General features: G+C 46.2%; 1 protein-coding gene across 8 annotated transcripts in view; it reads left to right on the forward strand.

The window, feature by feature from the left end:
- Window positions 1–27,761, forward strand: part of ABLIM3 (actin binding LIM protein family member 3) — a 110,038-nt gene that overhangs the window by 24,745 nt on the left and 57,532 nt on the right. For all 8 annotated transcript variants that reach the window (XM_047731399.1, XM_047731397.1, XM_047731401.1 and 5 more), the window contains 3 exons: window positions 13,110–13,247; window positions 23,871–24,054; window positions 26,057–26,169. In XM_047731399.1, coding sequence (XP_047587355.1) covers window positions 13,110–13,247; window positions 23,871–24,054; window positions 26,057–26,169 — 435 coding nt within the window. The remainder of the gene's footprint in view (window positions 1–13,109; window positions 13,248–23,870; window positions 24,055–26,056; window positions 26,170–27,761) is intronic.

Raw genomic sequence — 27,761 nt, forward strand, 5'->3', positions numbered from 1 at the left:
GGGAGGTGTATTTAGTTTAGTCTTACATTGCCACAATATTTAGCTTCATTTTGTTATCATTACTGCTGCTACCATTATCACGATCATGTCATTACAACGGGCTTGGGGGTAGCACTTGCAACGTAGCAGGTGATGGGGCAAAAAGCACTTCCTTGAAGAAAGGCGTTATGTCGGGGCACCTGGGTGGTTCAGTCGGTTAAGCATCTGCCTTTAGCTCAGGTGATGATCCCAGCATCCTGGGATGGAGCCCTGCATCAGGCTCTGTGCTCAGTGGGGAGTCTGCTTCTCCCTTTCCCTCTCCCCCGCTTATGCTCTGCCTCTCTCAAATAAATAAATAAAACATGAAAAAGAAAAGAAAAGCACTATGTGTACACCACTTCTGCCCCATTCAGAACTTCTAAAAGGCAAATATATTATTCCCATTTTACAGATCGGGAAGCTAAGGCCCAGTGACATGGCATTCAGCTCAATCTCATACAGGCTATGAGAGAAAGTCTGGATTTGAGCCCAGATTTGACAGGTTCCATAACTGGTTCTCTCTCCGGTTCCCAGAACCCACTCCATAAATTTCATGGATGGCAATGAAAATTTGCTTTTGTTTTTCCGTGAGGGTTAAGGTTCTGATCCACAACCTTGGGTGTAGACTTAAGGATGTGGTCTTTGAGTTGTGGGTCTTGTCATGAGGATAAATATGCAAGGGGCCACTCTTCATCCTAATTCCTCTTGTGACATTGGAAGACATCTAGGAGGCTACAATCATTTGTCCCCAACCCTTTCATCCACAATTTCAAATGCATCTCTCTGAAGGGCCGTGGGCCTTGGTCTCCTCAGTGACAAAACTGTGAGGCTTTTTGTAGATGAGGATGTCTAATAGAGCTTTCTGCACTAATGAAAATGTTTTATTTCTGTGCTATCCAATATAATTGCCACTTGCCACATGCTGGCCATCGAGGACTTGAAATGTGGCTAGTGTGATTAAGAAATGGGATTTTTAATTTTACTTAATTTTAATTTGAATAGCCACATATAAAGAATGACTACCGTATGGGGCAGGGCAAACCTAGAAGGATCTTTATCATTCTTTTCCCTTTTGATCTTATACATATTATTGGGTTGCAGACAACATTTTTTAATGAAATGGCATGAGCTATTAAAGAAAATAGAAATAGAAAAAATACCAGGACACATCATGCCTACTAAAAAGAAGTTTTGTCTGGGAAACTTTTGTTTCACCTATTTGTGTCCTGGGTCATTCTGCAAAATTAATTTCGCCTAGTGATTCACGGTCAAAAAAACCTTGAAAACCTTTGCCTGTCCCTGAGTAATGTCATAGAGACCTTGAGAGTAACAGGCTTCTGTGGCACTCCTTTATCCAGCCTGGGGCTCTGCAAGACCTCATTTTAGGAATATTCTGTTCTTCCAGATCCTACAGGCATATGGTGAGCACGTGACTTCTCAGATGATAATTGGAAGTGACTTTGTGGTCATCTATCTGTCTGGATGCAGAGATCCCAAATTGGTGGCCCACGGGCAGAATACACTCCCACAGACAAGCCTTTTGGGGACCTTCACGTGCCTTTGCAGGACAGAAATCCCCTGGGGCCCAGCAGCTGCTTCTTCTTCTTCTTCCTTTAGGTGAGCCAGCCTCCTTAGTTTCGTCCCCTAGGATTGATTATCCACTAACATTACCTGCCTGGCCCCTGAAGGCATTTTGTGTTGCAACCTTGTTTAGTATGCATAGATTATTGGATCTGAAAGCAAAGTGAGAGATCCAAGAATGCAAGCCTTTTCCTTTGTAGATGGGAAAACAGTGACTCAAGAATGGGGCATGTCCTGCCTGAGGACTCCTACATCCCCCTCTCAAGGAAGAGCCAGGGGTTAACCGAAATCCTGATAGGACAGAGGAAGGAAGGGAAGGGAGAAAGGGAAAAGGAAATCGAGGGAAAGAGCAAGACAGAAGGAGGGAGGAGATGGGACACAGTGATAGGATGTGAGCCATCCCGTCAGCCTGGGGAGAGGGGGACCTGACTGATAGCGCAGATTTCGGGTTGGGGGGATGCTCTTGGAGCAATCACGCCTGAGGGTGAATGGACGGAGCAAAAGTCATCCAGGAGATCCCTATAGAACAAGCACTCTGGACACCAAAGAGGGGTCTCTGGGGGACTTCTGCCCTCTGAGTGCTAAGGCTGCTTGGAATGACTTTGAGAATTCCCTAACTTGTGTCACTTGGCCGTCATTCTGGCGTCCTCTCAGGCAATCTGCCCGATCTGAAGCCAGAGCATTTCTCTGCTGGTCCTAGTGTGGCCAGCATGGTGGGGACGCTGAGCAGGTTCAGCCCCTCTCTGCGCCTCAGGGCTGTAAAGGTGTGCTTGTGTGGGAGAGGGAGCTGGGGGCCAGCTTGGAGAGAGAGAGGGTCATAAGTAGGTCCGTGTCAGGCCCTCCACCTCTTCAATTATAGAAGCTCTATGGACCCCAGGCGGGAACCGCGACACCCGTACCTTCAGGTGCCTGGTTGTGAGGGAGAGAAGTTTGCCAGGGGTGAGGCAGAAAGGAAGAGGTAGGAACCATGGTGTTCTGGAAGGCTCAGAAACAAACACCAGGCTGCCCAAGTAAAGCGTGTCTGGTAGCCCCATGCAGTGCAAGCATCCCCTGGTCTGGCGGCTGTCCCCGAATGCCCGCCAGGGGACTGGATGTTTGCATTCCGAGCATGGTTTATGATGGAATCTGTACAACCTGGAGGCCATTTCAGCATTTCAAGGAAATGTTTGAAGCTTCCAAAAAAACCAAAAAGGAAAACGAAAAAGAAACCTCTAGACAAGATGTTTTCTGTGTGTCTTCCGCTAAAAACCCGTAAGTCAAGGGGAGCTGATGTTTCTTGCATTTCTCAACGGTGTCTCAGAGCTTGATGGCCTGCCAGCCTCAGGAAGCAAACATTGTATAAGTGTTCAAACCTCCGGCTCACAGGCCAAGGGACGGAGTCACTCAGAGCACAGACAATCACTGGCTTCCTGGAGTCCCTCTACTTCCAACATGGCTTCCAGGACCCCAGAGGAAACCCAAATCGTATTCCCAAAAAGCTGTAGAGATGCTGGAAAAGGTGTGTCAAGGCCCCAGTGCAAGACAGCCCCATGCTGCCTGCTGGCGATGCTTGGGCAGGTCCCCCTCTTTCCCTCAGGAGACACTGGGCAGAAGGAAGCCCAGCTGGAAATATCCCCTGGGCAAATCTCTTCTAGATCTACAGTGCCTGCCTCAACCCTAGCTCCAACCTTTACATGTGATGGCACTTCAGGCAAATTAACAAACCTCCCTGGGCCTCAGATTGCCCATAGATAGAAGAGGGATCCCATGGTATCTGTCTCCTGGGGCTGAGAGAATTCAGTGAGTTGGGAGGTATGAAGCCCAAGGGGCATGGCACAAAGTAATTGCTCAATTTGTGTTCGTATTGGGCTCCTCTTATAGCCCCTCAGTGTCCCTGACTGGGGACTTGGTAAAGGTAGTGAGGAAGAGAGTCAGCAGTGTGACAAGAGACTTTGGTGTTTGCTGACAGGAGGCAACCCCAGTGGGAAAAATGCCAGATTCGCTAGGTAGTTTCCCCTTCTCCGTCAGGGCTCAACAGACCCTCAGCCGTTCATACCCAGGTCTCTAGATTAGATTTTCAAAACTCATGGCCCCAGTGTAGCGAGATGATATTCTTGAAATATTAACTGGTATTTCCTTCAGCCGCCGTCTTCATCCTTCCCCCTCTATTCAGGGAGGGAGGCCTCAGGGCCAGGATGGGCAGCAGAAGGCAGAGACAAAAAGAGGTCGCTTCCTGGCTTTTGAGTTTCAAGTCTGTGCCCTCAAAACAGGAAGGATCCATTACAAAGCTAAATATTCTAGAGAAAGTATAAATTAGATAGGGCAGAAAGGGCTCCTTTAGCCCCAGCTAACAAAAAATGATTCCCTGGCCCAGAGGTGGGGAGGAGAATCTCAGGGAAAGAAATGAGAACACAGATCTATTTGAGTCCTTAGAAAAGAGGCCCATGCTGCCCCCGCTGGGCTGAGCCCTGGACCAGACCCCCCAGTGAAGAGGGGAACGGAGGTGCAGACTGCCTGCCACTTAGTTTCTGCTTATCTTGAAAGAGGAACCACTCTGACTTACAGAATTGAGGGCTTTTCTCGTTTTGTTTTGTTTTTTTTTTTAATCGTACAGTGTTTTATTGACTTCAATCAGAAATACACAGTCTCTTCTTTTTTTTCTTATCTTTTTCTTTTTAACAATCATAAGATGAACATAGAAATAAGGGGAAACCTAATTCTTTGACTCCGGATCTGGACCAGCTTTCTGAATTCACCAAATCAATAACAAATACGCTGTTCCCATTTCAGTGAGGGACCCCACTCTCACATGAAGAATACCTTCCAGCTGTGGCTGCGGGTCAGGCCTTGCCCTCCCCAGCCCCTCCAGGGCCCTGGCCGTGCTAAGGGGCCCGGCTGGGTCTAGCAAGTCCGTCTGCTCGAGCCCTGCTGCCAGCCGCACTCCCTGACCGCGGAGCACACTGCCGAGCCTGGCAGAGAGAGAGGCTGGGAAAGGGTTTCTGTGGCAGCAAAGGTTTGACAAGAGCGTCTTGGGGTTACAGGCTGTGTTACTGACATTCCTGACCTGCTGACACGGGAAAGTGTGGCCAGGCCAGGCCACCTGGGCAGGGACCCGGGGATCCCCAGAGGGCTCCTGCCTCTTCCCAGCACCAGCTGCCAGCACCTGCTGAGCTGCCCCTCCAGGGAGCCCCACACGCACACCTGCCAGGCCGTCTGTCCTGAGCCACAGAAGTGACTCCAGGTGGCCATCCCCTCGCCCTGGGGGCAGCCATCACAGCCCCTTCATCCTCACCTTCAGCCACAGATGCTCAGTCACTGCGCCTGGTTTCCTGGTCTGTACCCCACAAACATTATTCCCCAACCTGTGTGGAATTTATGTACGTATCTTAAGTCAGCCGGGTAATGGATGGATGATTACTGGGGGGGAGGGATAGTAGATCCCCCGTAGCCTCCCCCAAGCTCACTCCCTCCCCAAAGGGAACCCCTCTTGGCCCTTCTGCGTGGCCAGCAGTAGAGCTTCGTGAGAGCTGCCTAAGTTCAGGTCCTTCTGCCATTTACTAATGATATGGCTGTGAGCAAGTGACCTCAGCTCTTTGGGCCTCCGTTTCCCCATCTGTAAAATAGGGATAATAATATCACCCCCCTCCCCGAATTATGAGAACTCAGTGAGATGGCATATGTACACTGCTGAGCCCAGTTCCTGACAGAGTAACCACTCTGCAAATACGCTCTCTTATCCTTCCAGACCTTTCTTTGGGCGTTCGCCCCTGCTGTTTCTTCATGCATGGCTTCATTCCGAGCTCCCTCCTCATCCTTCTGCATCTTGGACCTCGGACCCCCCATCCCCACTCCCAGCCCACCTAGGCTAATGCTAAGCCTCAGCACGACTCCAGACTGATGGAAGCATATTCTACTGTGAACTCCCTCCCCCACCTGTCTGTGACCCGTGGGCTACACTGCAGGTTGCGCTCTCTTTTATCCTATTATCCTAGAACATACACCCTCAGACACTGACACACGGCACGCCCAAGTTCTCTCCATCTCCCTCTGGGCCTCAGCCTTCTCATTTGCTAAATGAAACCATGGGACTCATCTTACTCGGTCTTGTATTTACCATCAAGTAGTTACTGAGCCTTTACAGACCTGGCACGGACAGTGCAGAGACAGACAGGACACCGTGGTCCCTGCCCTCACGATGCTCACAATCTCTGTATTAGGTGACCTCTCAGCCCAGGGAGCTCTGATGGGTTCCAGGGATTCGCACGATGAGCATAGATGTCATGACACAATGAAATGATACACGCGGGGCCCTTAGGGGTTACCAAAAGCAGCTCTCACGGTCTCCCTAGCAGAGTTTTCAGAAAACAAATTCCCCATCTCTTCTAAGTATGGACACACAACTGACACACCAACACATCACCCTGGAAACAGCAGATGTGCCCAAAATACACCACCCCAGGAAAACATAGATCATAGCCTCTGTTTCCCACAACAGGAAACACCCAATTCACACATTCCTCAGCAGGATACATCAAAAGCGTGTCAGCCACCCACCTCTGCAGCCCACAGAAACCCATCAACAGAAAGCTCAGGGATGGGGGCAGAAAGAAGAGGTTGCTTTAAGGGGGTGAACCGGCTGCAGCCGGGGCTTCTCTTCCTGAGCGGCAGCAGGGAGGGACAACCAGAAAACCTTTGCCCAAGTTGGACTAGCCCCAAAACGGATTTGACGATATTTGAGCCAAACCCGGGGCGAGTGGCAAGGGGCAATTCAGAAACAATTCCCGCACTGAGTTGAGGTGGGGGGTGCGTGACTTCAGAGAGCCTTTAATATTAATTTTTGCTTAGATTCGCTAAGCCCAAGCAGTGTCCCAAGCACTTTTATATAACTGAAGCGATTTAATACTCACAGCTGACCTGAATTTTTCCCACTCTAGAGATGAGCAAACTGAGACAGGCGTCATCATGCACTTAACTTGTTCAAGGTCACAACAGCCGGCAGGCAGCAGAGCTAGAATACCAACTCAGCCCCCCTGACTCCAGCATCCACACCCCGAACCCCTGCACCCGGTGCCTGTCAATGCAGGGATCCCCTGTCACTGCCGCCTTTTCCCAGGAGATGGGATCAGGGCTGCAGATCCCGGTTCAACTCCAAAACCCCAAACTCAAGGTCATGTCGTAAAGGACCAGAGACTATTGTCCACAGACCCCACCCTAACCTGTCAGGCAGACTGCTTTCCACCCGTAAAATGCCTGGATCCACAGTCGGGTCTCCTCCTCCATGCTTAGGAAATACCTGTGAACACACTCAGGGTACTTTGGGCCCTAATGAAGCCGTGAGTTGCCGACGTGTGACAGCTGCGGCACCCGGCTGCTTCCCCGGGCCCGGGGCGGTTGCGAGCTCATTTTGGAGCTGGTTGATTCTCTCTACGTGATGTTGCACTGTTCAGGCAGAAGCCGCACTGTTTCTATTACACTTCCAGCCATTTTTCACAGTGGTTCTGTTGTCTCCAAGACAGCTTTGTCACTCTTTTAATTACGCCCCAGGACACCATAGGTGCTTCTACCTCCTAAAGACGAGTTTAAAGATGACGCGATTAGAACAGAGGCACGTCTCTTTCTACAAGGTCAGGCCACCCTCAGAGGGGGAAGGACCAACCGTGCAGGCACCACGTCGGTGAGGGGAGCATAACTTAGGTCACGTTGTCTGTGAGAGGGGAAGCATGCCATGACCGGCTCTTAAGAGAGAGTAATCGAATGGCAGCACCCGGGAGTTGAAGAGTGAGACCAGTTAATGGAGAGAAGGGAGTGTGTGGAGGGCAGAAGAGGCACAGAGAAGGACACACAGAGCCAGAACTAGCTTTTAATTGGAGGGGGTTTTGTAAATCATTTTGTCGCATCTCATCCTCAGTGACTGCAGATGGAGGGCGCGTCCAAGAGGGTCAAAGCAGGTAACAACGGAGAGAGAACCGGAACTCAGGCCGGCTGGGGCTCCTCAATGAGAAACTCCTGAGACAGGAACAACAGCCCCCCGGAGAGAAGGAGGAAAGCGGGGTGCGGGAACATTTCTAGCTCCTCTGACTCACGCGCCCCTCCCCTTCTAATTTGTGGCTGTGCTCCCACACTTTTAAATTATCTCTGTCACACTTGGGAAGAGCTTTACTTGCAAATTTAGTTGTGGAATTAAGTTGTATTTTCTCTTAGAACTAAAGGTCTGCTGCGTGTCTGTTTCAGACCCTTCACTTTTCTTTTTTTCACCTGCACAAATAACATTTTTATTTTTATTTTTTTTTTTAAAGATTTTATTTATTTATTTGTCATAGAGAGAGAAGCGAGAGTGAGCACAGGCAGACAGAGTGGCAGGCAGAGGCAGAGGGAGAAGCAGGCTCCCTGCCAAGCAAGGAGCCCGATGTGGGACTCGATCCCAGGACGCTGGGATCATGACCTGAGCCGAAGGCAGCTGCTTAACCAACTGAGCCACCCAGGCGTCCCTATTTTTATTTTTTTAATTTAATTTTATTTTTTCAGTGTTCCAAGATTCATTGTTTCTGCACCACACCCAGTGCTCCATGCAATACGTGTCCTCCATAATACCCACCACCAGGCTCACCTAACCTCCCCCGCTCCTCCCCTCGAAAACCCTCAGTTTGTTTCTCAGAGTCCACAGACTCTCATGGTTCGTCTCCCCCTCTGATTTCCCCCAATTCACTTTTCCTGTCCTTCTCCCAATGTCCTCCGTGTTATTCCTTACGCTCCACAAGTAAGCGAAACCCTATGATAATTGACTCTCTCTGCTTGACTTATTTCACTCAGCATAATCTCTTCCAGTCCCATCCATGTTGATACAAAAGTTGGGTATTCATCCTTTCTGATGGAGGCATAATACTCCATTGTATATATGGACCATATCTTCTTCATCCATTTGTCGTTGAAGGGCATCTTGGTTCTTTCCAGTTTGGTGACTGTGGCCATTGCTGCTATGAGCATTGGGGTTCAGATGACCCTTCTTTTCACTGCATCTGTATCTTTGGGGTAAATACCCATTAGTGCAATTGCAGCCAACCCTTCATTTTTCATCTCACAGGTGCTGACTGGGCTGATTTTCTGTCTTAAAAAAGTATACTGACAGCCATTGCCAATTGACCTCTTTGCTTCTAGTCTTGGAAAAATTAAGATTGTTCAGTCTCGCAGTACCTGAAAAATTGTGACTTTTAAAAAAATTAATATTTATCGCATTGCTCGGAATCTTTTGTTTCTAGGTCAAATTCAGGATGGGTGACTGTGTGTGTAATTGGTTCAGATTGCAAACTGCTTTTGAGTACAACTTTAACACTCTTCAAGGATGAAAAGGAATAATTTAAGTCTGAGGTGGTATACCCGAATTAATTTGCACATGTTATTTTTATTTAAGTAGGGCTCCAGCAGAGTTCATTTCTTCTTTCCCCAGTCCTAGTGCCTGGTTTTCTCTTTATGGCTCTATAAAGTTGAAATGTCCAGTAATGGTACCACTAGCCACATGTGGCTACTTAAATGTAAATTTATATTGTTAAAATGAGATAAAATTAAAAATTCAGTCCCTCAGTCACACTAGCCGTGTTTCAAATGTTCAACAGCCACATAGGGCTAGTAACTATTATTTTGGACAGTGTAAATATTGAACATTTCTGTACTCAGAAATCTGTTGGACAGCACTCCTTACAGACTGTCACTGCCAATGTCCCTCCTATGTGCCCTTTCCTGGCCATGTTTTAGAAACATATCCCATGATCCAGGTCTCTAAACTTCATAACTTCATGGATTATTTCACAAGTCATCCGAGCTAATGTCCTTTGAGGCTCATGTCTTCTCTAAAATGTTGCTGTCAAGGACAGGTAGTTCAAAATACAAGTACAAGTCAATCTGGAATTAAAGAGACATTTGTACATAAGACAAATGTTATAAATCATGTGACTAGCTTCTAGTTCTTTCTGAGATCAAAATTCGTGGAAATAATAACCAGCAGAAAATCAGCAATAAAATTCCAGTGCTTTGGGGGAGGGTGGATAGAGATTGGTGGGAAGAAATGGCACCTTCCACACACACAGAGTATGGTTTGATTATGTCATTGACTTAATTACCCAAAGATACAAGATCTTGTTGGGAACGAGGTAGCTTTCAGGGCAAGAGCTGATATGGCACAGCTCAGCCTACCTTCCCCTGACCCCTAGAGCTCCTGTTGGCATTATCTAGATAAGGAAAATCTTCACATGTCTGTAAACTCAAATCTTGCTACACTGCTGCCCTTTTATAATCACAGTTTACATCAGCAATCTGGAAGAACTCACACAAACGAGGCCTGCATTTCTATTTGTGGGACGATTTACAAACATCAGACGCTTGTGGGTTTCCAGCCACAGTCAGCAGCACCAAAGGAGCACCCTTATCCTGAGGAAAGCAGCAGAGTTGGCGGGGGAGGGTCATCACTAACTCTGTGCCCAGAAAACCCATTTTCCTAATCTGTCCCCTCCACCAGATTTTACATCTTTTTATCTGAGTGGGTCAAAGACTGAGTCTTGGGGCATCTGGGTGGCTCAGTGGGTTAAGCCTCTGCCTTCAGCTCAGGTCATGATCCCAGGGTCCTGGGATCGAGCCCCGAGTCGGGCTCTCTGCTCAGCAGGGAGCCTGCTTCTCCATCTCTCTCTCTGCCTGCCTCTCTGCCTACTTGTGATCTGTCAAATAAATAAATAAAATCTTTAAAAAAAAAAAAAAAAGACTGAGTCTTGACTGAAAACCATGATCCCAAGTCAATTTCCCCCAGAAAATCAAATCAGGGGAAAATCTAATTGATCGTAGAAGTTGGTTCTCAAGCAATAAGGCAGGTTAAATTAGAAAAGGTAAATGAGAATTCGGGCAGTGATTCTGGGGCAGGGGGGCTTTTGGGTACTTTTCAGACTTCTCATTGCTGTCGGTGATGATTATCCTGTTAGTTCTTACTTGATTTTCAGACTCACAGTTTTGTTTCCCTCAACAGTCGTGGATCCGCACACTGTTCAGATACCTTTCTCACGAACTGGTAGAAGAGGGAAGAGTGAAATATTTTCCAGGGGTGGTGAGCACAAAGCAAAGAAAGCAGAAGGGGAGATGGGATGAATGGTTATGGACGTTCTGGGGGTGGGGAAGGATTGCTCCGAGCTGTGGGGCGGGTGTGATGGTCATGGTACCGGTGAGCATTTGTGGAACACTTCATGCACTTTTTGAAATGCTTCGTGTGTATTAACCCATTTAGTGAGTTAATTAATGATTCAGTTAACTAGCTAACTCACTACATTTTGTCTTAAATTTAAGACAGCAGAAAAGTTGAATAAGGGGCAGGGACTCTTTGAGACAAAGATTCTGAGAAGGATATTATTTTCCCGCCTCAGACAGCAAAGTTGTCAGATGCAACACTTTCAGGGCTCAGTAACCAGCTTCTTGCCCTATAGCACAAGGGGGATTCGGGAGACCTGTAAGTGGAAGATAATTGAAAGTCCATGGTGCCTGGGTGGCCCAGTCAGTTAAGTGTCTGCCTTTGGCTCAGGTCATGATCTCAGGGTCCTGGGATCAAGTTCCGTATCAGGCTCCCTGCTCTGCAGGGATTCTGCTTCTTCCTCTGCCCCTCATCCCACTCGTTCTCTCAATCTCTCTCCTCTCTCTCTCTCCCAAATAAATAAAATCTTAAAAAAAAAAAAAAAAGAAAAAAAGAAAGAAAAAGGAAATCCTGTTTTCCTGTTACTTGTCTTTAAAAGGAGGAAGGCAGCTAAGATCAGTTTTGGAGGCCATCTTTGAGAATCTGAAGAGAGCTGTAGCATAATGTACATAATACCAAATTTTATATTTAATTAGAAATATTAGATCCCAGGCATATCCATCCAGATACGCTGCAGTAACAAGGTCATGACAACAAAAATTACTCCCTGCTCACCATAGATGTTCGTCCTGGGTTAGTCTTGGATCTGCACTCCAGGGCTCAATCAGGGATCCGAGCTGATGCACCCGGCACACCATCTGGGATATCCCTGGTTGCTGGGTTATGGAAAAGGCAATATGGCAGATCACAAACTGGCTGGCTCCAGTTGAAAGTGACACACATGATTTCCATTCACTTTTCATTGCCAAGCAAGACACCATGTGCCATCCTTCTTTGTGCCTAGAATAAAAGATTCAAATTTCAGTGAACACCCATTAACCATGACCACACTAGGTCAAGAAGCCCTGAAGCAAGTATTTTGTAAATTCCTTTGCAGTTCAAGGTTCATGTGAGTCCAGATTAATTTATAATAAACTTATTCAAAATTTAGGCAGTAAGCCTGCATGTCTAAATGGTAAACATCAATTCCCCTCCAATCAGGTGGTCATCTTTATAGCCAGGACAAGAGTGAGCTTCCTCCTAATAGAGTATGAGCAAAAGATTTGGGACTGTTGCTTCAACTTTGAGAATTGAGGAATTGAGGAGCTCTCTCCCGATCTCCCCAGGGACTTCTTACAAGAGAGAAGATCTGGTTCCACGTTGGCAAAGTTATCTCAGTAGCTTATACATAATGAGGTTGGACCTGAGAGCTGGCAGTATCCCTCCCAACCCTGAATTTTTTTATTCTAAGCAGGTGCCTACTAATATTAAATACCAGAGGCCAGATTTTAGAGTGGCCAAGCAAAGTATATCTCAGGGACAGGAGTTCTGGAAACGTGGCCATGGAGAGTCTGGGCAAGAGAATAGACCTATAGGGTAGTAGCTCTATACAGTATCGTCAAGTACCCAACCTCAGTGACCATAGGCCCTTCATAATCTCTACCAGATTTCTTTTCTTAATTATATACTTTTGACATTTTCTCAGTGTTATGGAAAGTGCCACTCAGATGAGTCCTCTCTCCAACCTCCTTCCAACTAGAGTACCACCCCTTTATGCCTCTTTTGTACAAAACCCATACTACCATTGACCACCCTCATTTTATAGATGTCAAAACTAGAGGCCCAGAGAGGGGAATGTCACTTGCTTTGCTCCAAGCCCGTTGGAGGTAGGGTCAGTCGCCCATTTCTTTGAGACCCACGTCAACTGCAAGAACCAAATTCTCTTGAGAAGTCTGGGACCTGAGAAGTCTGGGACCTTGAGAAGAAATTCTCTTGAGAAGTCCTGGTTTTGATCCAGAATCACCCAAGAACTGTTATTTCTGAATCATTTACCTTGAAATACTCTACTTTTTCTTTTACTTTACTTTTAGTTCTTCTTTACTTTACTTTAGTACTTTACTTTAGTTCTTCTATAAATTTGACCTCTATTATGGCAAGGAAAGCTTATGCTCACTCATAAGTCTTTGCCTGCTTAAGGAGATTCATGGACTCACATCTCCATGGTGACTTAGCTTGGCATATGCAGCCTGCTGATGTATTGAAGGTACTTGGCTAATTACCTGCACATGTTCTGCTTTTTCTCCCAGTTAGGATTATGATAATGTCTTGTAACAGAGTTTGTAAAGGAGACAGGCCTTCTGGATAGTGATCTCTTTGTTTCTTCCTACAGTTCCTTATCAGCAGAATCCTTACAATCCCCGAGGCAGCTCCAATGTCATCCAGTGCTACCGCTGTGGAGACACCTGCAAAGGAGAAGTGGTCCGTGTCCACAACAACCACTTTCACATCAGATGCTTCACCTGCCAAGGTAGGAAGCCCAGGCTCCCAGCTCCCTTGTCAGATGGCAGGACCTGCCACAGGGGCAGACAGAAAAAACACAGGCAGTTGAGCTACCTCTACAGCCCTAGAGAAACTCTCCTTGAGCCTTTATGAGAATTCTCCCTTAGGCAGTATGGAGAGAAGTGGGAGGGAAAATTCTGGACGTGGGGGAGGGAGGGAAGCTGGGGACCTCAGAATGGCAGTACTGACCCAGAAGGAAAAAAGCAATCCTGCAAGTTTTACCTAAACATCTGGAAAGACTCCTGTCTCGTTCCTCTAAACCAATTTGAGAGTGTATGAAAGAGTGGGGCTCTGAGATGAGCCCCTCTTCTATGACCAGTCCTCAAAGGTGAGGCTTAACAGGGGAGAAGGTACATTATGACTTCACTGAGGTCTGTAATTTGGGAGCAGATGGATGTTGGGTTACCTCTTAAAAACTACAAGTTCCTAAACAAGCAGGATAATTAGCAGCAAGAAGAAAGTAGGACTCTGCTGAAAGAGCCCTGGAGCCCTCTGGTCTGGGCAGGGCAGCCGTCCCTCCGCCGTGGTCCCTGACAGATGCCTCTCCAGCTTCCACCTTGAACTCCTCATCCAGGCTTTCTCTTCCCCAGAGCAGCCATTCTGAGGTTGGATGGCCCCGTGGGTTTGGGAAATGTTTGAGCCCAAACCAGTAATTTGCACCTGCTGGTTCTAGATTTGTTCTCACGAAGTGTGACAAGTCATTCATGTGTGCTGTTCCCTGGGGCTGGTGCTCACATATTTGCAGCCAAGTCTCCCCAGCCCTGATGACATTGTGGGTCCTCACCTTGAGCTTCATCTGAAATGATCCAACTTGTATCATCTTGGAGTCTTCTTCCTGATCCATTCTGGTCTGTCACTATCATTCTTAAAGCATGGTGCCCAGAACAGACCACGGTTCTCAAAGTCTGGCAGACAGAGCAAGGGCACCGTTTCTGTTAATACGATTGATGTTGAATTGACCTCTGGAGGAGCTGCTTCACGGCATGACATATATTGAATTTAAGATCAATTGAAACCTCAGATCTTTTCATTTTAATAACTGCGTCCAACCTCAGTCTTATGTGTCTGAGATTGACTTTCCCTGCCACTGAGAAAAATTTTGGATTTCTTTCTCTGGATCTCAAGAGACTCTGCATTGAGCAAATAAATGACATATTCATATGTCCTAATGTTTTTAGTGGAAGCATATATGGAATATATTTTAATTGATGTGATTTGAATTCCAGATTGAGGCTTGGCACACCCCTTTAGTGTAAGCTGACTTGCAAAAGTGTCCTGGCGAGTGACCATTTCTACATCCCCAGAAGCTGGGGCAGGACAAAGGGTAAAAACAGTAAAATTGTTCGAAGGAGGCTTGAGCTAGGACTGTGCGATCGTATTCTTAAGAAAGTCTATTAGTTACCCTCTGTTTAGACCAAAATTTAATAGTTTTAGGTAATTTTTTGTTTTAGCTCATGATTCTCTGGGTTGGCAGGGCAGTTCTCCTGGCTGAGCTGGCTCTCCTTGTCTCCACTCGCCTCATCATGATGCTATTGCTGGGTCAGCTGGCAGTGGTTGGCAGGCTGTCGGGCTGAGTACCTGCATCTGGCTTCTTATCCTCCAGTAGCCCGGCTTGGACTCATTTGCATGGTGGTCTCAGAGTTCCAAGCACAGCCAGGGAGCAAGCTTCGGAAAGCAAGACCTTCTTAAGCTTCAGCTTATGTCATACCTGCCAATGTCCCATTGGCCAAAACAAGTCAAGGGGCTTACCCAGGTTCAAGATCATGAAGAAATAAACCTTGCCCTTGGTGGGAGGATTTGCAGACTTCAAGGGTGTGAATACAGAGAAAGGAAGAATTTGGACATTTTGACAATCAACCACAGGGAGGTTGGAAAACATCTTTTCATGGAGATTTTAAGGAAAAAAAAATAGATTTACTTTTCTGACTGTTTTCAGTGTCAACTTGCTTAGAAGTGAAAGAAATGAAAGAATTTTTGTTTCCAGCAGTAACAGTTATAGTTACCTTAAATAGCTTCATTTGAAAAAACTAAAATCTCTGTGAATATTTCTTACAGTTCTTTTACCATGCACTACCGTGCTGACGTGGAATGAAAGAACCCACAGAGGTAAAAAAAAAAAAAAAAAAAAAAGTAAAAGCAGAAATCCTCGTGTGCCTGCCAGTGCAAGATTTAATCCTGATGGTTTATGCTCAACCTCGGCAACCTTGAGCTTTTGCCTTGATGGCTGCATAGATAACGGAGACATAGGAAGTAGAGGCTAGAGCCTGGTCTAAGTAGGAATCTAATAGGAGACCTCTGAGTAAAGCTGAGATTTTCCCCTATGAAAATCTTACTTTCAATGTATGGATGGGTGAGAAATAAACCGGAGGAGGAGACAGCAAGGAACCTTTTCTGTACCAACTTTGGCACTGGGTAGAGGAGAATAAAACTTGTATCAAAATGTCTACCCATAATCCACCCTTAACATGGGTTCATGTTCTATATTCATGCTATATATTTGGCATAAATATTTAAAAAGGTGAAACAGAATTTAAAAGAAAGTCATCCTATACTTGGCAAATGGCAGAAACAAGTGATATTCCTCTTTGGAGGAACTCAGCTTTACTCCAGGACTCAAAGAACTCCCACATGTAACATTATTAGCCAAATGAGTAACTCACGGTCAAAAACACACAAATCATACTGGGGGTAGAACACCACAGAAACAAAGAAAAGAAGAATCAGAACCTCAAAGACTTCATAAGTTGGCATTTTCTGACATTATAAAATGACTACATACAATACATTTAAATAGGTAAGAAGAGCCATTTAAAAAAAGAACAAGAACAGAAACATTATAGCAAGTAGCACAGCAGATTTGAAAAAGAAACAAATTTTAGAAATAAAAACAAATAATATTTGAAATTTAAAAGTCAGTGTATGGATTATATAGCAGATTAGATGTTGCTGAAGAAAGAATTAATGAACTGTAGGATTTAGCCAAAAAATAGATATATACATTTGGTTCAGAAATATAAGAAGGAGGTAAAAATAAAAGAGAAATTTATGCATGGAGAAAATAGTGGAAAGATTTGACATATATTCAATCAGAGTTCTAGAGATATGTAATTGAATACATGAGTGGGAGGATATTTGGAGACATGACAGCTGTGAATGTTCTAGAACCATGCAAAGACACAAATCCTTGGATCCAGAAACTTAATAAATCCCAGTAGAAAAATATAAAAGAACTCCACTTACATATATCATCAGAGTGAAACCACAGATCACCAAAGACAAAAGACAATTTTAAGAATAGCCAGAGAGAAGAAATAGATCATCTGCCTATGAATGGTAAGTAGACTGACAGCTGATCTGTTAGTAGCAACAAGGAAGCCAGAGACCAGTGGGGTAATACCTGTATATACTAAAAGAAATAACTGTAAATTTAGAATTATGTGTTCAGCAAAAATATTTCTCAAGAACCAAACAAACCTATAGCTAACATCATATTTAATGGTAAAAGACTGCCTGCCTGCTTGCCTTCCTGTAAAGTCAAAAGTAGCAAAAGGATGTTTGCTCTTACTACTTCCATTCAACTCTGTACCATAGGCTTCTATTGGGTCAGTTACGTAAGAAAATGAAGTAAAAGACATCCAGATTGAAAAAGTAAGAGTAAAGTTATTTCTATATGCACATGACATGATCTCATAAATAGCAAATCCTAAGGAATGCACTAAAAAGCTATTAGAAATAACAACTAAGTTCATCAGGGTTTGGGGGTGAAAGATCAGTATGCCAAAATCAATTGAATTTCTATACATTTACAATGAATGATCTGAAAATAAAATTAAGAAATGATTTATTTGTAATAGCATCAAAAATAAAATACATAGGAATAAATTTAATGAAAGTATAAAATTTATACTCTGAAAAGAAATATTAAAGAAGATCTAAATAAATGAAATCTCGTGTTCATGGATCGGAAGTCTTAATATTGTCAAGATGGCAGTATTCTTCAGACTAACCCACAGATCTGATGCTCTCTTACTCACCTCAGGTTTCCACAATAAAATACTGTAGGTTGAGTGGCTTAAACAGAAATTTATCTTATCACAGTTCCGGAGGCCAGAAGTCCAAGATCAAGGTGTCAGCATGGTTGGGTTCTGGTGAGAGTTCCCTTCTTGGCTTGCAGATAGCCATCTTCTTTCTGTGCTCTCACATGTCAGAAAGAGAAAGAGAGAGGGAGAGAGAGAGAGAGAGAGATGGCAAGTTGGCTGGTGTCTCTTCTAAAAAGGGCACTAATCTCGGGTGCCTGGGTTGCTCAGTGGGTTGAGCCGCTGCCTTCGGCTCAGGTCATGATCTCAGGTTCCTGGGATCGAGTCCCGCATCGGGCTCTCTGCTCAGCAGGGAGCCTGCTTCCCTCTCTCTCTCTGCCTGCCTCTCTGCCTACTTCTAAACTCTCTCTGTCAAATAAATAAAGTAAATCTAAAAAAAATAAAAATAAAAATAAAAAAATAAAAAGGGCACTAATCTCATAATAAGGGTCCCACCCTTATAACCTCGTCTAAACCTAAGTATCTCCTCAAGGCCCCTACACAAATACCATGACACTGGAAGTTAGGGCTTCAAAATACAAATCTGGGGCAGAACAATATTCTGTTCATAGCGAATACAATGCCCATAAAAATCCCAGCTGACTTCCTTGAAGAAATTGACAAGCTGATTGTGAGATTAATACGGAATTGCAGAGGACATAGAGTAGCCAAAGCATTTCTGGGAAAAAAAAAAAAAAAAGAACAAAGCTGGAGGACTCAAACTTCCCATTTTCAAAACTTACTACAAAGCTACAGTAGATAAGACAATGTGGTATTAGCACATGAATAGACATATAGATCAATAGAATTGAGAGAGCAGAAATAAACCCTTAGGTTTATGGTCAGGTGATTGTCAGCAAAGCTACCAAGACAATTCTTTGGGGAAAGAAGAGTCTTCAACAAATGGTGCTAGGAAAACTGGACATACATATGTAAAAAAAACAACCAAAAAAATGAAGTTGGACTCCTTCCTCACACCATACATAATAATTAGCTCAAAATAAGTCAAAAACCTACATGTAAGAGCTGAAACTATAAAAATCTCAGGAGAAAATACAAGAGTAAGTCTTTGTGACCTTGAGTTAGTCAAAGACTTCTTGGCTTGGATACTAGAAGCACAAACAACAGAAGAAAAATAGATGAATTAGGTGTCATCAAAATTAAACACTTCTTTGTGCTTCAAATATACCATCAAGAATGTAAAAAGGCAACCCACTGAATGGGAAAGGAAATTTGCAAAACATACATCTGGTAAATAACTTGTATCTAAACTATATAAAATATTCTTACAACTTACAAATAATCCGATTTCGAAATGGGCAAAGGTTCCAAAGAGACGTTTCTCCAAAGAAGTTCTACACACGTCCAGCAAACACATGGAAAAAATGTTCGATAGCATTAGCCATCTGAGAATGCACATCAAACCACAAGGAGACACATGTCATACCCACAAGATCGGCCATCTTCAAAAAGACAGAGAATCCAACAAGCATTGGCAAGAATGTGGAGTAATTGGAACCCTCATGCGCTGCTGGTGGGAATGCAAAGTGCACAGCTGCTGTGGAAAACTGTCTTGCATTTCCTCTAGGAGTTCAATGTAGAGTTACCCTATGACTTAACAATTTCAAAGTCATAAGATGTATGCTTAAGAGAAACGAAAACACATGTCCACACAAACACTTGTGCATGACTGTTCACAGCACTATTATTCATCAAGTCAAAAATTGGAAACAAATCAAATATCCATCAACCAATGAACAGATAAATAAAATACAGTGGAATATTTTGTAGCAATACATCTGCATGGATGAACCCTGAAAACACAAATGGCCCATAAACATATAGGGCACTAATCGCATAATAATCTCATAATAATCTCAATATAAGAAGATTCTCAATTTCATTAATAAGCAGGGAAGTGAAATTTAAAATCACAATAAGATGGGGAGCCTGGGTGACTCAGTCAGTTGAGCGGCTGACTCTTGATTTCAGCTTGGGTCATGGTCTCAGAGTCATGAGATTGAGCCCCAAGTCGGGCTCGCACTGAGCATGGAGGCTGCTGGGGTTTCTCTCTCTCCCTCTTCCTCTTTCCCTACCTTCGCCCCCCGGCACCCTGCTTGTGCACATGCACACATGTGTGCTCCCACTTGGAAGGAAGGAAGGAAGGAAAGGAGGAAGGGAGAGAGAAAGAAAGAAAGAAAAGGAGAAAAGGGAAGGGGAGGGGAGGGGAGGGAGAAAAGAAAGAGTGTGTTTTTAAAAATTAATTAACTAATTACATAAAATCACAATAAGATGACATTTTACAGCCACTAGGTTGACGCATATATTATCAGCTTCTATTGATGATATGGATCGGTGGAAACTGCTGGTGGGAAAGCAAATGGGAAAAACTCTTTGGAAAACTACGAGGCTTCACCTCACAGGTACAAGAATGCCCAAAGCAGCATTTCCATAAAAGAAAAAAAAAATTGCAAACAGCTCAAATGTCCTTCGACAATGGAGTAGATCGCTTGTGATACAGACCATGGGATACAGCAGAAAAACCCAGTTACGGGCATCGACCTGGACGCATCTCCAGCACATCATCCTGAAAGTACGAAGCAAGCGTGAAAGAGTAAATGCAGTGGGGTTCCACGAACATAAAGTTCAAAAAAGGCAAAACTAAAAAGGCATTATTTGTGGATACATCAGAGGTGGTCAAAGTAGAAAGAAAAGCAAGAGAATAACAAACAACAGTTAGGGACAACATGGGGAAGGGGATGCTTTCAGGAGATGCAAACAGGCATCTGAAGCACCGGGAATGTTCTGTTTCATAGAGTTGGAAGCGGGTAGCTGGAAGTGTATTTTATTCTTCTTCTTTAAACCGTGTTTGTATATTTACTCCTTTTTCTGTATGTGTAATGTAGTTCACAGTTAAACATTTAAATGTTAAATGGATCGCCCTCAGAAACCCTTCTAAAGCTTTGGTTTTGAAAACTCCTTCTCGTTTGCAAAGTTGAAAACCAACAGAATCCTATGGGACACCCGTGTACTCACGGGTCTCCGTGTGTTCTCAGTTTCTTCTTCATTTCACAAATGAGGCAGCTGAGCTTGAGAGAGGTGGGGGAACTTTTTCAAAGCCACACGGCACCTGAGTGGTAGAACAGAAATATGGACCACGGTCCAGTGACCCGCAACACGGTCAGTCCATTTTCCCCTGAAATGCACTATGACTGTGGGCAAGGTCTCTTTCTGGGCATCTTTTAACAATGAACACTCATTCTGGATTTTCTTTTTTTTTTAAGATTTTTTTTTTTTTTTTGACAGAGAGAGAGATCACAAGCAGACAGAGATGCAGGCAGAGAGAGAGAGAGAGGGAAGCAGGCTTCTTGCTGAGCAGAGAGCCTGACGTGGGACTCGATCCCAGGACCCTGAGATCATGACCTGAGCCGAAGGCAGCGGCTTTAACCCACTGAGCCACCCAGGCGCCCCTCATTCTGGATTTTCTCAAAGCGATTCTGATTTCTCATATTCTGTCCCACTGTCAAACCCATTGATCTGCTTTTTTTTTTTTTTAAGATTTTTTTAAATTTATTTGACAGATCACAAGCAAGCAGAGAGGCAGGCAGAGAGAAACAGGAGGAGGAGGCAGGCTCCCCGCTGAGCAGAGAGCCCGATGCGGGACTCGATCCCAGGACCCTGAGATCATGACCTGAGCCAAAGGCAGAGGCTTTAACCACTGAGCCACCCAGGCACCCCTGATCTGCTTTTTTTTTTTTTTCTCGTTAATAGACTTCACTTTTTTGATTCACAGAATAACGTCTGCCCTGAGTGTGTTAACTTCCACATCAGTTCCATGCTGCAGACCCTCTCCAAGGTCTTTCCTGTTATTTGGATGTCGGGCTCTGCTCAGCCTCAGACACATCTGTCGTGCTGTCCAGCTTGCCTTCCATCCCTGTGCTCCCCACTGTATTTCCAGGAACCCCCTGAGATTCTTATCAACCTTTACATCCTTTCTACCAAAAACTTCCTCCTGCAGCTCCTTGGGGAAAACGGAAGAACTGATTGTTCCAAGTTTTCTTACTGCCTCCTGGGTTTGTCCACTGGGAGAGGTGGCTCTGGGGGTGGAGCTGGCCGGGGAAACAAAGGGGAGAAAAGAAGGAAAAAAACAGGAGCTGTTTCCAATGAGGTCGTAGGCCATGACCTCACTAATTCCACAGCCATGAAGTCAATCGATCTGCCACCTGCATGCCCCAGAACGCCCTGTACCCTGGCCCGGCCTTCTCTTGAGGCATTGTTTGCTGTGAAGAATTTTCACGAAGCCTGGTAGAAGATCAACCCTCCTGCCATCAACCACCGCCACCCCCTGCGCGAATAGGCCCTGCTTCTCTGCAGGCAGGGGTGGGCTCCAGGGCCCGCCAGCCCCACCTCGTACTGAGTTTAAAATGTTTAGGCCCCTGGTAGACCCCGAAAGGAGCAATGCTTCTCCTAGACTCATGGCATGCTGGTGTCAGAAGAAAAGCTTAGGTCACTTTTTAATCCACCTTCTTCATTGTACATGCATGTGAACAGAGACCAAGTTCATTGTCAGCTAGAGAGTTAGCAGCAGTGACAAACCCAGAGCCCAGGTGGTCCAGTTCGCAGACTATCATGACTCCCACTGTGCTGCACAGTCCCCCTAATGCTGTGACCTCTGGGGCTGCCCTCTTGCTCACTCATCCTGGCCCCATAAGCCTGCCTCTGGCCTGCAAGGTGAACACACACTTGTACCACGTATCTCTCTTTAACCTGACTGCTTTTGCATGACAAGTTTCCCTATGAACAAGGAGACAGTATTTGCTGGGGTAGCCTCACCCAACCCAGGCCAGGTCCCCACAATTACAGGCTTGGAATTCTATCTTATTGGTTTCCACACCATTGATCATGCCTCAGAAAGCTGATCCATGCTCACCAAGACCTCAGGAAACCAATGTATAAAATCAGAGTGCCCTTTTATTAATGGAGAGATGTCATTCTCTGTTATGGTAGTTTGCATTGCCCTGACCAGCTTCTCTCCCAAAAGTCTACCTAGTAAGTCAAACTGTAAGTCACGTAGTGAATACAGACTCAGAACAAGGTCAAAGGGTTGGAATGGGCTCCCCAATGGCCTTCCCTTGATGGCTGGCCAGCCTCTTCTGGGCTGCCACCCCTGCTTTAGCCAGATCAATACATTCAGCAGTTCTGGTGGCCCTAAAAGCCATTCGATCTCTTGGAAGAAACTTTGCCTCTTTCTGTCCTTCCCATTAGGTGTGGATTTTGTAACTTAACCCTCGGAGGGAAATCTCACTTCCCACGTTTCTAAGTCCTTTGGAGGTAGGGAGTCCTACATGCTTTGGTTGTTCAAGCACCTATAACTACCTCCACCTACTCCTCTGTTATCGGCCTTATGCATCTTCATATTGTCCGCAAGGATATCCCATAAGACCTGGTGACATACGTCGCCTGTCTGTACAAAAGCTAGCAATGCAACTGGTCATTTTTGCAACTGGGTGATGGGACATCATTATAACCTTCTCTCTTCTTTTGTTTATGTCAGAGAGTTTCAAAATATTTTTTTAAGGTTTTGAAAAACTAGGAGAAAAACCATCCATGGCTCCTCGATATCCCACAAAGCCTAAACTTCTTAAGCTGGACTCAGGCTCTCCTCCAATAGGCCTATCAATGTCTTCCTGTTATTACTGCCCTCCACACCCTAAAAATACCACACCTCCACACAGATATCACTTGCAACTTCCTGCTTGTGTGCTTTAGCTCATTTTCCACCTTCAGGGTTCAACTTAAGTGCCACCTCCTCCAAGAAGCCTACCATGATCCCTCCCCCACAACATTGCTCCCTTTTCCTCCCCACTCCTGGCACTTGCTGCCCGCTCCAGCCCATGGCCTGTTTCCCATGATGTATGTTCTATAAGGTCGTCTTTTGGCATATACTGTTAGCTCTTCATGGTTCAGGGATTGCGTTTTATCATTCTTGCCTTGGGAACAGACCAACTCTTTATGTCTATGGTGAGAGCAGATTATAAATTTCCAACCATTCATCCCATTGCCATCCTAAATTGTCTTCACCTTGCACAGAATCATACACAGGGAAAGTGCCCAGGGACATTTTAACTGATCTTATCCAATTCATGAGATGGTATGGCCTTGTGTGAGCCCCGCAGCCCGAAACTTCCATCTGTGCATGAGAGGGGGTAGGAGCTCTGTGGTCTCATCTGAATCAGCTGCGGGGTACGCCAAAACACAAATCCCTGGGGCCTTGCTCCCAGGGGGTCTGATTCAGGCCGAGGCATCAGCCTCTTAAGGAGCCCGTGGTTTCTTCCAATGCAAAGGGTCTTCAGGACACACTCTAAGGAAAACTAGCCCCACGAGGTCCTATGTGCCACCATTTTGGGGCCACTCATGACCAAGTCACATGCCAGCCTTGTCCCCTGCAAGAACCTCGTGCTGGCCAACCTTCCCTGGACTCACCCTGCCCTCGATCTTCTCTTTGTGCCCCGCAGTATGTGGCTGCGGCCTGGCCCAGTCGGGCTTCTTCTTCAAGAACCAGGAGTACATCTGCACCCAGGACTACCAGCAGCTCTACGGCACCCGCTGCGACAGCTGTAGGGACTTCATCACTGGCGAGGTCATCTCCGCCCTGGGCCGCACCTATCACCCCAAGTGCTTCGTGTGCAGCTTGTGCAGGTGAGCAGGTGGGGGAGGCCGGCCCCTCCACCTGGGCCCCGTGGCGGTCTGGGGGCTCCCAGGGCTGGATGCTGGACACTTGGATTTCTAGACTGGGCAGAACGATGTGACAGCAGCCGAATCCTGTCTGTCAAAGGTGGTCTCCTCCAAAACACTAGTTTCCCTAGAGATCCAGACAGAGTGAGGACCTGAGCCCCCACCCTCAGCCTCCCATTTCCCGTCAGAAGTCCTCAGAGGAACTATCGAGTACCCTGAGCCCATTCTGGAAACCGGGCAACTGGGCCAGCTCCTACCCCCTCAGCCACATGTAGTGTAGAGATATGTTTGTAGCCTTCCCCCATGACCCTGACAAGTGATGCCCTCTCTATAAGCCTCAGCTTCTTCATCGGTAAAATGGGCATCAAAACCATTGCCGCATTGTTGGCTTTTTATGAAGAATAATGAGATGGCATTTGCAAAGACTGTAGCTCAGTGACGGGGACGTAATTGAGTCTGCTTTTGCTGTTCTTGTCATTATATGACAACGATCTAGCCTCTCAGGCAAGCTGGTAGGTGATGAGAAGTTCACCCTTCCCTCCCCCTCATGCCCTGCGCCCCGGTTCCTTGTTACCTCAGCAGACATATGTGAAGGGTCCACCGTGTGCCAAGCACTGCATTAAGGAGATGCAAAAAATAAAGGAGGCCTCAGCCTTGCCCACAAATACATTAAAATTTAATGGACTGTTCTAATTAAGTCATATGTAGAAAGGTGGTTTGGAATAAATGTATGCTTTTTTTAATTAGGAAAGGAATTTATGGATTATTCTCCCCATAAAATAACTACCTGTTAGTTACAAGTTAGGGTTCCTGCTGAGACTGATGACACAGTGTACAAGAAAATAAAATCACCCAGTGGAATTCATTCACTCATCCATCTCCTAAAACCTGGGTGCTGGGCCCCAGAATCCCAGACCCACTGGAGGCTAGCACAGTAAGGTTCATATGTTGGTTTTTGTTGTTGTTGTTGTTGTTGTTGTTTGAGGAATTTATTTAGTTATTTGACAGACAGAGAGAGAGAGGAAGGAGAAACAGGCTCCCCACTGAGCAGGGAGCCCGATGTAGGACTCAATCCCAGGACCCCGAGATCATGACCTGAACCGAACGCAGTTGCTTAACCAACTGAGCCACGCAGGTGTCCCGGGTCCAGACAGTTTAAAGTGAAGTTTCTGTCAAGCCCCACACAGAGGCAGTGCCTCCCCCAGCATCATGCTGTGTCCTTTACCAGAAGTCAGTATCTGGGCCTTGATGAGAACCCAGCTCCCCCAGCTCACCCCAGCACTCCCTCCCATGCCCCGCGTTGCAAATACAAGGGCAGGGGAGCCCCCGGAAGCCTATGTCCGGGGCTGCCGTCAGAGTCTGTGTGATGGGCTCTCCCAGACTTCATGCGCGAGAGCCCCTGAACGATGGGCTTGATGCTGCCGGGGACTCAATGTACAGCTCATCTTTGTTAGGGAGGCAGGACACGGACAAGTTCGAGACCTCTGAACTCTGAAACCCAAACTGCACCATCGCAGAGGAGAGGAAGAGGTTATTGGTGGATTTCTAAAGGTCCTGGCTAGTGAAAGGAAGACATTTTGGTGAATTTAGGAGTTGAATGAGTTCTTCTTGATATTTGGGGATAGAGGAGGTTGGGATGGAAAAAGTCTTTCTGGGAAGAAGGGGCAACTCTGAGAGGAATTATTAACTAATTCGTTCACAGATGAGAAATGTGAGCTTCACTAAGTGTCATGATTGGCCTGGTGTTAGTCCTATCAGTGGTCCAAGTGGGCCTCCAGTTCCAGTCGTGGTCCCAACTGAGTTGGTTCAGCCAGTCTGGCACCGTGAACAGCACTTGAATTGTCTAATAGAAGGCAGGCTGCTTTTGGTGCCAGCGAGCTTCGAGCCCATCTTCTGTCAGCTCACCAATAGACATGGAATCCCTCTAGAGAAGAGGTGTTGAATTTCTCTTCCATCTCCCTTGCAGGAAGCCTTTCCCCATTGGAGACAAGGTGACCTTCAGTGGGAAGGAATGCGTGTGTCAGACATGCTCCCAGTCCATGACCAGCAGTAAGCCCATCAAGATCCGCGGACCAAGCCGTGAGTGCTCCCCCCAGGCACCTCCGTGTCTGCGGGCCATGCGTCCTAGGGCTCCCTGTCCAGGCTCCGGCATCCGTTCCTGCAGGCCTGGAGGGAAGTGGGGGAGGTTTCCACCCTGGAGGACTCCTGAAGCCTGACCCAGTTGGCATTAGGCCCAGACTCACCAGCTTCCTTAAGCAGAAATGCAGGGAAAGCAGGCTGCTGACTAGAAACAGTGACAGCCTGTACCATGCTTGGCCGCTTGGGTGGGGCTCTTCTGGGATGAGCTAGGCCCCCCATCTCATCTCCCTTCTGGATCTGTGTTCCTCAGGGCACCCGAACAGGGCTGAAGAAGTCACCAAGGTTTCTCAATTTCTACAAATGCCACTAAAAAGTATACACAGACACATCTTAAAAAGGAGAAATATGGGAGCAAACCACAAGGGATGGGCTAGTGTCTCTTAGAAAGTGTCCCAGGGAAACCTTCACTGCATAATGCTAAACATACAAATTTTTAGGCCCACTTGGACTTAATTTTTTTTTAATTTTCTTTAATCTTTTTTTTTTTAGATTTTATTTATTTACTTGACAGAGAGCAAGCGAGAGAGAGAGAGAGCACGAGCCGGGGCAGGGGGCAGGAAGGGGCAGAGGGAAAAGCAGAAAAGCAGACTCCCTGCTGAGCAGGGAACCCGACGTGGGGCTCAACCCCAGGCCTCTGAGATCATGACCTGAGCTGAAGACAGAAACTTAACCCACTGAGCCACCCAGGCACCCCCCAACTTTGGACTTCTAAGAAAGGAACCTAGAAGTCTGCATTCTTAATAAGCTTCCTAGGTGATGCGTTTGCTGCTCCTAAGACTGAGAACCAGTGTTTAGAGATGAAGGGAACATCTACAACACCAGAGTGAATGTTATATTTCATCACCAAACTATAGATTTGGGGGGAAACTGAGGCTCAGGAGTGCACCTCAGAACAGTCATTTGAATCCGTGGAACATCCATTCCACTCAATGTGTCTAGTGGTAAGATGTCTAAATCACTGGTCCCAGATGCCTTCGATGGGCTGCTGACGGCAGGTGCCGCCCACACAAGACCCTGGCTCCCGGGGCTTGCCGCAAGCCACGCTAGGCTCGGGGGTTCTTTCCCATTACATGACAGCCCGACCGGCCCCACAGCAAAATCAATGAAAGTCCATTAGCTGCATGCATGTGGGCGTGGGCACCGAGAGAGTCAGCAGGCCGGGGCTGCATGCTTCCGAGGGGCTGAGACAGAACACCCCGAGTCAGCAGGGCTGAGCCCCGAGGGGCTCCATCAGAGCCTGCCGTGGGGAGCTGGGGAGAAAGACAATGGGAAGGCTTCCTCCCTCGCCCTTCCTTGCTCCCGATCTAATCAGATCTGCTCGCAGAATGCTCAGAACACTTCCTTCGGCATCCTTGGTGACATTCAAGAAGACTTTGCTGGTCTGAGCAGGTTCCCATCTCAAAGTGCCTGAGTGTACATACTGTTCTCTTTCATGATTCCTTGAAAGCCTCGTGCAGGATGACAGCAGGGCTGGAGGGCTGGGATGCGGGGCCACGGCCCTGTGACTGATGCTGTGAAGGCGCCCAGAGACC

This window comes from Lutra lutra, chromosome 5 (assembly GCF_902655055.1).
Source record: "Lutra lutra chromosome 5, mLutLut1.2, whole genome shotgun sequence".
NCBI lineage: Eukaryota > Metazoa > Chordata > Mammalia > Carnivora > Mustelidae > Lutra > Lutra lutra.